Here is a 10,657-nt window from a genome sequence, read left to right as displayed (position 1 = left end):
AGTCTGCCATTGGAAGTACCATTGTCATGAGAAAACAAAAAAGCATATAGAATTATAATGCAAGTGTCTATAAAAATATTTATAAACAGAAATAAAAATAATGATTTAATAAGTTTTTTTGAAAAACAATTTAATATCTGTTTATGCAAAAATAAAAATTGTGAAAAAAAAAAAAAAATACAAAATTTATTGACCAATTATTTTCAAACAAAAAACATTCTCAGGCATGTTATTATAGAAAGTCTTTTTGTTTCAGACAACAAAATGTTTAATATTGCATATTAATGACAAAAACATGTACTAATTTGTTATTAAAATTTTTGTTGAAATGAGTGATATTACAGCAACATATTAAATAACATCGATATAATTAATCAGACAAGTGAAATTTTAAATAAAATATATAGTATGAATAAAGATGAATGCATAAAAGGGATAAAGTATAACATACTCCAATAAATAAAGACTTTAATACTTGAAAGCTACAAAACCCAAAATATCACTTTGTGTGGTGCACATATTTTCACATCTTGGATGCTTTATGTAGAAATTTCATATCAAAATTAAAAATACTTGGGCCATTAAATAGAATGTCAGTTTGCTGTATGAATATGTATATAGTGAATTAATTATCACTATCTGATCCATCATCATCACTAATGAAGCGTCTACTACTAGCTTGTCTTGGTTTTCGTTTACGAATTTTCTCTTCTGGTTCGTCATACATATCACTTTCTCCTTCATAATCGCCACCGGTGAAAGATAAATCCCCATCCTTCTCTAGTCGTTCTCTGGCACTGGTGAAAACAGATTGTAGAACAATAGAATCCTCATAAATTAAAGAACCTTCAACATTGTAAGTTTGGGCATTTGTGCATAGAAGCATGAAATCTGTTTCCAAATCATCCAAGGAACGATAACGATGCTCCTTAATACGATTTTTTATTTTTCGCAAGTCTACCGGTTTTTTAATAACCTCATAATAATCTGGTAATTCTCGTTTAGAAGGCAAATGCATAAATGCTTCACTAAGAACTCTCCCATCACTATCTTTATAATGAATCACAATATCCAACAGTTTCTTCATTTGGACAGTTAATCTTGGTGGATTAGGTTGCATCTTTTCTACTGGAGGTCTACCACGTCTCTTTTTCTTCTCGGGTTCACCATCATCTAAATCTTTTTCTTTCTTTCGTTTTTTACCTGAAGATGAAGAACTACCCTTTACTTTCCTTTTAGGCTTAGCAGTATCAATTTCCTCAAGATTGCCATCTTCAATAGCTTTCAGCCATTGCTTATCTGTCAGAGAATCAGAATAATCCACTTCTTTACGCTGCCGATTACCCCGACCAAAGATCTTGTCATCTTCTTCTTCATTTGTCAGTCTTTCAACTTCAGCATCATCTTTGATTAACCAACCAGGCAATTCATCTTCTTCCATTAGACGAGGTTTACGTTTCGGATTTCTGGCCTCTTCTCTTCTACGATCAATATCCATTTTTTGAAATAATTCAAATTCATCTTCATTTCTAGCTATCATTTGATTAATAGTTTCATCATCAGGTACTTCATTTTCTTCTTCTTCATCAATTTCATTCTGAGCCAGAATGGCCTGAAGGAACTGATGTCTGTCAGTGCCAGTAGATTTTTGATCAAACATACCTGCCTGAATAACTTTCTCATCCAAATTCAACTTATACTTAGCTGCAGCAAGAATACGTTCTTCAACAGAATTGACTGTAACTAATCTCAATACCCGCACTTCGTTTTGTTGACCAATACGATGAGCTCTATCTTGGGCTTGTAAATCTTGCTGTGGATTCCAATCAGAATCAAATATTACTACTGTATCAGCTGCTTGGAGATTCAAACCCAAGCCACCAGCTCTAGTACTTAATAAAAATAAGAAGTATGGAGAATTAGCATCATTAAATAATTCTAAAAGATGACCTCTATCTTCTGCCTTAGTTGTACCATCAAGTCTAAGATAAGGATGCCCTCTGTAGCCTAAATAATCCTCCATTATAGTCATCAAAGTTGTCATTTGACAGAAGAGCAATACACGATGTCCAGTTTTACGGAGCTTAGGCAAAATACGATCCAATAATTCAAATTTTCCAGAAGCCCTGTATAAATCAGGTCCAGATAACATTGAATTAGATAACCCCATATGCTCAGCACAAGCTTCTTCAATATTTTGAAACATAAAAGGATGATTACAAATTTTTCTCAGCTGCATAATAGAATTCATGAGAGTTTTAGCACCTCCTTTGCCTTTTTTGTCCTTCTCAGAGCCATCAGTCAACAAAACCCCTTTTGTCTGCATATGCCTGTATAGCACACGTTGCAAAGCTGACATATCACACTTGACAACATACTCAACTTTCTCGGGTAGCTGAGATTCTACTTCTTTCTTCAGACGTCTTAACAAGAAAGGACGTAAAACTTTATGAAGACGTCGAATAATCAAAATGGTTTCTTCCTCGTTCAATTCAACTTTCTCACCAGTTGTTGCAAAAGGAGCATTAAACCATTGCTCAAAAGTATTACAACATTTAAAAATACTAGGCAACAAAAAATTTAAAAGGGCCCACAATTCTGGAAGTTTATTCTGCAAAGGTGTTCCAGTTAATAATAATCTGTGTGGAGCAGTATAATGTGTATTCAAAATCTGAGTAAGTTTGCAGTGCTGATTCTTCATTCTGTGACCTTCATCAATTATCATGTATTTCCAACGAACTTTTGCAAGTACTGCCTTATCTTTTATTACATACTCATATGTAGTTAACACAACATTAAATTTGGTTGCTTTTAAACTGCTGGCTATTTGTCTCCTTATATTTGGAGATCCTTTATAAGCATGCTTTATTACAGTTGGTGCCCATCGATCAAACTCCAGCATCCAATTTGATAAAGTAGACAGAGGTACAATAATGAGATAAGGACCATGAACTCTTTTCTTTTCTATTAAATATGTAATCAGAGCAATAGTTTGGACTGTTTTACCCAAACCCATTTCATCAGCAAGAATTCCATTTAAGTTATTATTATATAAAGAAACAAGCCATTCTAATCCTTTAACTTGATATTCTTTAAGTTTACCATTTACCATTAAAGTAGCTTGCTCTTTAACCTCTTCTGATATAGCATGAGCAATATTATAATAATTCTGGTACCCACCAGCATTCATGTATTCGTCATCTTCTGCTGTGGCAGAGCTAAGTGCTTGTTTAGCTTCTTCACCTGTAATTTCTATAGGTTTTGTTTTTAGTGGCTTAAGTAGCTCTTCTTCTTCATCTGAATCAGAAGAATCTTCATCACCTTCTTCATCATCATCACTGGCTTCTCGAGGTGCAACTTCATAACCTGGATGCATTTCTAACCAAGCATCCAACTGACTTGCAAGAGGTGCATTAGTTCCAGTCAGAGTTTTTCCAGTTGCAGTTTCAATCACATTAACTCTGAGGTCACTTTGCTGGGAAGACTCATCAATAAGCCCTTCTTGCAAAGAATCATTTGTATCTGGATTTTCAACTAGTTGTTTCTTCTTCTTTTTCTTTTCTTTCCTCTTTGCTTTCTGTTTTCTCTTTTGTTCTATTTTATGTTGCATGACCATGTCTGTGAGATTGTGAATATATTCATCAGTCTGAGAAAGTAAAAATGCCAAACGTTTATCTTTCTTTTGATCAATAAGCTTTCGATACCCTTCTTCATCTTCTGCCATAAGACGTTTCATACGCTCTTTGTCTATTCTTTCCTGTTCTTTTTTCTGCTCTCGTTCTGTATTAGCATGATAAGTTACTACAGCTTTATTTACTTTCCCTATCTTGCCCATAGTATTACGATGAAATTCTTTGAAGTCTTTAGCATGTTGCAGAACAGCATTGAGGTATTCTTGATGTTTCTGACGCCTTTTGCGCTCTTGCTCCAATTTTTGTTGTTTTTCTAATTTTTCTGTTATTCTAGCCTCTCTTAATCCATGACGTTTCGTACGCTTGTATAATTTAGGATATAATGCTGTTTCTAAAGTCGAATCCCGCCGCATACAGCTGACCACTTCTTGTCTAAGTTGTCTCTGAAAGTTGAGCAAGCGCAAGCCAATAAGTTCACTCATGACTTTAACACGGATATCTTCAGAAAGATCACCAGGTAAAGAGGATAATTCTTGAATGCGCAATGCTACCCGTTGAACTAATCTGTTTTCTCGTTCTTTAATTATTTCCAATGGATCTAAGCCTTGAGGTTTGGCAACTGGAGTTATTCTATTTTGTTTCTGTTGTTGAAGTTGCATCATAGAAGGCAAATGAACACCTTGGGCATTTGGAGGACCTTGTGGCCTGGCTTGTGGTCCCTGCAAAGGCATTGGGGGTGCAGATTGTGGTGCACTGATTGGCTGCTGCTGTGGTGGTGGTACTTGAGTAGGTGGAGCTTGTTGTTGTTGAGGTGGAGGCATAGTTGGTTGATTTATATGAGGATGCATAGGTTGTGAAGGTGGCATTTGCTGTGGCATAATGTTATTATTCATATTCTGTGTAGGAGGCTGGGACTGAGGCATAGGGGCTCGAATAGGTTGACCAGGAGATGGTGCTCCTGGAGGTCTTTGAGTATAAGCTACTTGGTTTTGCATAGGTCTTTTGCATTGAATAGCCATAATTATACTTTCTGGTATAGGCTGATTCCGAGCAAGTAATCTGTAAGCCATTATTTGAGCTCTTAACTGGGTTATTTGGGCACTTGTTAACAGTGATGGTTTCTGATTAGCTGTTGAAGGTCCCTGATTCGGCATGGGACTACACACAGGTGGTGGTACTGCATTATTTTCAGGATGAGGTGAACCCTGTGATCCATTCATGGGACCACTTACATATCCAGGATGTGGATGGTGAGGTTGCTCATTCACTTCCATACTTTGAGGCATAGGACTTGGTCCAGAAGGCATGTGCCCTTGAGCACTTGGGGTAGAGTATGATCCCTGTTGATGATAATTGGATGAAGGAACATAATTTTGAGAAAGCTGTTGTTCCTGAGGATAAGGCTGCTGAGGCATCATATGCTGAGGAGGTGTCTGTTGTGAAGGATGCTGGTGTTGTGGTTGCTGCTGAGGCTGCATATTACCAACTGGCACACCCATGGGTGGTTCCTTATTGGACATTTTCACTAAAATCTATTATTACAAGGAAGTCACAGCCTAAGAGAAAGACATAATCATAGTAAATATTCAACACATTAATATGAATGAATGATAAGCAAAATTTAAATGCTAGTATATTTTAGTAATTTGAATATGAACAAACATTATAGGATATAAGTTTTTTTAAAAATAAATTTATTGAAATTCCTTAATATTTCAATGAAATTAAAAAGAAATAAATATAAGAGGCAGGGGTACATAATCCTTGTAGAGAAATAGAAAGTTAAAAATTTATGTGTATTTTAAATTTAAACAATCTGTATACTTTCTTATATCATTGTTTTAATATAGATTTAAAAAAAACAAAAACATTATATACATTATATAAACAAATATATTTCAAGCAGCAAAAAAAAAAAAAAAAAAAAAAAAAAAAAAAACACCTGTCATCAGCTGGGTTTGAACATGGGATGTTCTAAGAATTGACACAAAATGAAACATTACAAAAAGCTTATATATTTTAGTGTAAAAAGAAATGACAGTAAATAATCCATTTTTAATATTTTGGGGGAAAAAAAAACCATAAATTTTTTTTGAACAAATGATATGCTAATAGATTGTATTCAAGCATTTAACTTTTCAATAATAAGACTGGATGCATATAATTAAGCAGTTTAAGTTTTTAAAAAAAGTAACATTGGAATGCATAAAATATTTATTTGACTGATGATAATTTAGTATTGTTTTCTCCCAAAAAGACAAACTGTATTTTATCTGCAATCCCTCAGCATCTTCTAATTTTAAATTAGAAGATGCTGAGGGGGGATTTAAATTTAGGCTGTTACACAAAGTTGCTAGAGAAAACTTTAGTTAAGTATTTAAACACATTTGTAAATCATCAAAATATGACTTAATATAAATAACAAAATTAAAAATGAATATAGTGCTGGGATACATTCAAAATTCTAATACAAGATATCACAATAAAATTTTATGAACAGAATCACTTTAGAAACAACAGTTTAAATTTCAATATTTTAGAGCCAAGATTATAAACTAAATATAAATAAATATTATATTATCCAAAAGTATGAATGTTATTGCAAGAAATTAACATTTAAAATATGTATAATATGTCGGATTCTATAGTTCTAACAATACATTATTCAACTATCAGTAAAACTTAATGCTTTAGAATTAAAATTATTATTTCTAAATGACACAAAAATATTCTAAAGAAAAACAATGTGATTAAAATTAAATTAGAATCTTCGACATTATTTTAAAAATAATTTTTAATTAAAATTGAGAATTCCAAAGTATAAATTTAATAATTTTAGATTTCATTTAGTACTTAGCTATACCAAAGTAAAAAAAATAATAAAAATATTTCAAATAATTTAACAGAAAAAACAAAAATATGAAAACTTTATTGCATATCTTCTAAATTGGAATACCGCTTCATGTCAATGAGCCATTAAGATAATAAATATACACTTTTTTCAATATATCCTTCATTGCTAGATGACTTTAGTGAAGAGGATTATAACTTATTTTAATACTAATATTTACATTTTACACTCATAAACTTTGGAAATTTTTTAGTACACATACATTGTAAGTAATAAAATGTGAAAATCAGTATATATCATTCTGAACTTTTTTAAAAATCAATTTTAAGATAGAATGATCAGAAATATTTTACAAATGCAAATCATAAATAGATTTTAATGATTATTACTTAATATGATCAATAATTAGTTTCTAAAATGAATTTAAGCTTAGAAATAATGTTTTAAATTAATGCATATGTTCTTCAGCAAAAGAAACGGAAAATTATTGAGCTATGTTTGCTATTATTAAATAAATGAATACAATAAAGTTTCAGATATAATTCCCAATTATTTGTTTCATTTTCTGAATTGTGGGTCAAACAGCAAAAATTAAGTCCCTGAGTTGGTTTCAGGGACATCAAAATCAGATTTTACAGTGTTGCAAGCAACAGGTTTATAAAAAACTGTCAATATACGCAGGATCATCATCTCTTAATCAAACTCAACATTGCTACTGATAGAAAAAGTGACAATAGAAACTATGAGAGAATGAAGCAAATGATTTAAAAAAAAAAAAAAAAAGACTGATGATTATTTCTCGATTATGACAAACTATACTGATAATTTTAATAACAATTGAAAAAAAAAAACAAACCTAACATGGGATTAAAATACATTAAGAAACACACATATAAAATAAAAGTCAATACATTATAAGAAAATAAAAATATGACATTGATAAATTGCATAAAGAGTAATTTTTACATGTATGAATAGATTTTCTTACTAGAAGATATTCTAAACTCAATTTAATCCGGGAAATCAGAAGAAAAGGATTAATGAAAAATTTCTAAAAAATATATAAGCAAAACACTCAGAAACAAATTTACAGAATGATCTTATTTTATGCAATAAAGTTAGGAAAATTTTTCAATAATTTAAATCCAATTTATTTCCTTTTTCAGCGGAAACAATTTGCTACCAATAGTAATAATAAAACTTGAGAATTAAGTTTCTCTGCTTTATATATTGGATTTTACTTTATATGTGTTGATAATGTTTTATATATATTTGACAATGCTTTGTTAACAAAACATTGAAAATCAGATAGTATCAACTTATTTCAAACAATTGGATACTTTAGAGAAATAGTCGGAATGGTTAATATTTATTTAACTTTTACTTAGAATTTAAAAAATTGCATTATTTTGTTTAATAGTAACAGCTAACTTGCACGCAAATTTTAGGATACCATAAGAGTACTTAATTCAAATTTGAGAAAAATCTAGGATGTCTGGTCACTCAAATTTTTCCAATAAAATAAGTGCAAATCTAGAGAAGTATTCAGTCAGATTGATAAACAAGATATATCTTTAAAAATCAATCAGCATTTCCCAGAAACTGCAACAGATTTTTTTTTTCTCATGAGAAACTGAAAATTGCAAGATGAAACTGGAAGTAATTTGGTTAAAAGAACATTTGTCTATCAATGTATTTAATATGTTCCTGATTTTATTATTATTAAAATTGGCAAATCAGTCAATAAAGTTAATTTTCTTCAAACAAAAAGAAAGAAAGGATACACAAATTTTGGAAGCCATTATATTAATAACATACCTTTAGAAACATTTCAAGAAATTTAATAATGTTACAAAACTGTTAACTAAGTAATTAGCAAGTAGAAAAGCTACACAAAACGAAATAAAAACGGAACGATGAGGTAAAACCCATGAAGTGCATTCAACTGCCGATTAAGGAAAACATGACATATTAGAACCCAAATATTTTAAAAACATAGCACTTATTGCTTTTTCGTTATATTAACTAGTTATGGATTATTTCATAATGCTGTCATTGAAAAAAATTGCATCCTAAATATTTTGGATTATTTAATTATTATTTTGATAGTCAAAAAGTATAAAGACATTATAATCAATGCTAACAAAAATTCCAATTGTTTGGAGGGAATTTTCTACATTATTTTTTTTTTTATATAAACTGTTCTAAATTCCGGCGTCTATCATATCTGTTTCTTGCTTGCGTACAATGTACGAATATCACCACTTCATTGATAATGCGACACCCTCAAAATCGTTATAAATATACATTCAGAATTTACTTACATATAAACACTTGATTTTCAGAACCTTATACAATTTTCTTTCAAATAATGAAAAAGCTGTTTACCTTAACTGCTCTAAACTTGCACGGAACAAGTTCGGTAGCCTCCATCAACAAAGCGTCATCGGCATATATCCGTTTCGTACAGAACTACCTTTACAAGAAAAAAACAACAGGTGCTTCTGATGTTTTTCCAAATATGAACACAATTAAAGATGCATATGTTTACAAACAAATATATTGTATTTTCCCGCAGAAAATATATCAAATGAGAATAATGTAAAAAAATTTAGAAAGTGTTGCTAGAAGCACGATGGGCTAAGAGTGCGCGCTTTATCAGATCACAGAGAATTCGTGTCAAGATACTTTCTCTCGGTCTATTCAAAAAGAAAAGTTTGTTATTAAAAAGATTCATTAAATATATGATTGATCTTAAAATATATTTTTTAAAAAATAAATTCACTCTTATTTCACAAATTATAACAAAATCGAATTATTTCAATGTATCTTAATCTCTCCCCCAACGCTTGCGCATCGATGAATCGTAATCGTAGAAGTTTAATGACGCATGTGTAGTCTTACAATTACTTCAATTACAAATGGTACTTTATGCTATGCATATAAATAATCAAGTTTTTACACCAAATTCTTTGGAAATGGAATGCTGTTAAAATGTTGTTCTAGTTTAATTTTTTTGTCTTAAAAAATGATATTGCATCAGCATTCATGGTATGGGAAACTTTCAAAATAAGAAAATGGACAAACCAAAAAACGAATTACAGTTTTTTTTAAGGTTTAATTGTTATAATAAATTGAATACCAGAATAAACTGAATGAATAACGAAAAATTGAAGTTTAACTTGTTTTTAAATTTATGTAGTTGGAATATTTTACATTCGAAAAAAATATCTTCATTTTATATTAAAATAGCACGTGGTGCCACCTAGTATTCTAATATTCAATTATAAATTTTAGGTTAAAAATTTATGATTGAATAAATGATACATATATTGAAATTTTGCACAAATATTTTACTTTAGTGAATTTGTGATACCTGTATTTTTAATTCAATATATAATAAATCACTTAGAATGAACTGAATGTAAACTATGTGAAACTGTTTCGTCAGAGTATATAAATGTTTAATTACAAATGTGGTTAATAAATCTTTGCTACAAGTGACCAGGTCTGAAAATGTTCTTCAAATGTTATTTATCCCAGCTTGGAAAAAAACAAAAAACTTAAAGGAGTTTGCACTTTACTTTTAATTATATAACAACAATAAGGACAAAATTATATCTTTGTAACATGCGTGTTAAAAAAGCTATTGCTAAAGCAATGAAAAGTAAATATAAAAAATACCAAAATATAATTTTAAAAACTAATAAAATAGAAGAAAATCACTGCATTGAAATAAAATTTATGTTACTGAAAGATTTATTTTTTGAATTTAAAGTAGTGTAACAAAATTTTTGTGCGATGATATTTTACAAAGCTGTTAATGAAAATTGTTATTATTTCCATTAAATTTTAATTAATTCAATTGAAACTCTGAAAACGCTTTATAATTGAGCAGCTATTACACAATAAGTATATGTGCGTCCAATTTTGAATTTCTAGATAAAAAAAATTGGTTGTTTAGAAGTCGTTCAAATCACATCGAAAAATAAATAAACCTTTAAGAGGCACAATTTGTTTGCATTATAGATGTTGCATGGCACAATATACAGAAAGAGTCTATTATGTAAACAAAATTATGGTAAAATACGAATATGTCAATCACTCAAATAAAAGCGACAGTGTTTTCTCTCTCTCTCGTTCGCTTACGAAGCGCACAGAGTGAAAGGATTAT

At 30.3% G+C, this 10,657-nt stretch overlaps 1 protein-coding gene across 1 annotated transcript; it reads right to left on the bottom strand.

Moving 5' to 3' along the window:
- Positions 1-451: 451 nt before the first annotated feature.
- LOC129968529 (transcription activator BRG1-like) lies at positions 452-9,124 on the bottom strand. Its single transcript, XM_056082514.1, has 2 exons — positions 8,872-9,124; positions 452-5,188 (listed from the first exon to the last, which is right to left on the bottom strand). The coding sequence occupies exon 2, from the start codon at positions 5,150-5,152 to the stop codon at positions 626-628; it is 4,527 nt and encodes a 1,508-aa protein (XP_055938489.1). The 5' UTR covers positions 5,153-5,188; positions 8,872-9,124; the 3' UTR covers positions 452-625.
- Positions 9,125-10,657: the final 1,533 nt, after the last annotated feature.

The sequence above is a fragment of the Argiope bruennichi genome, chromosome 5 (assembly GCF_947563725.1).
Source record: "Argiope bruennichi chromosome 5, qqArgBrue1.1, whole genome shotgun sequence".
NCBI lineage: Eukaryota > Metazoa > Arthropoda > Arachnida > Araneae > Araneidae > Argiope > Argiope bruennichi.
This window is presented reverse-complemented; position numbering and strand designations above follow the sequence as displayed.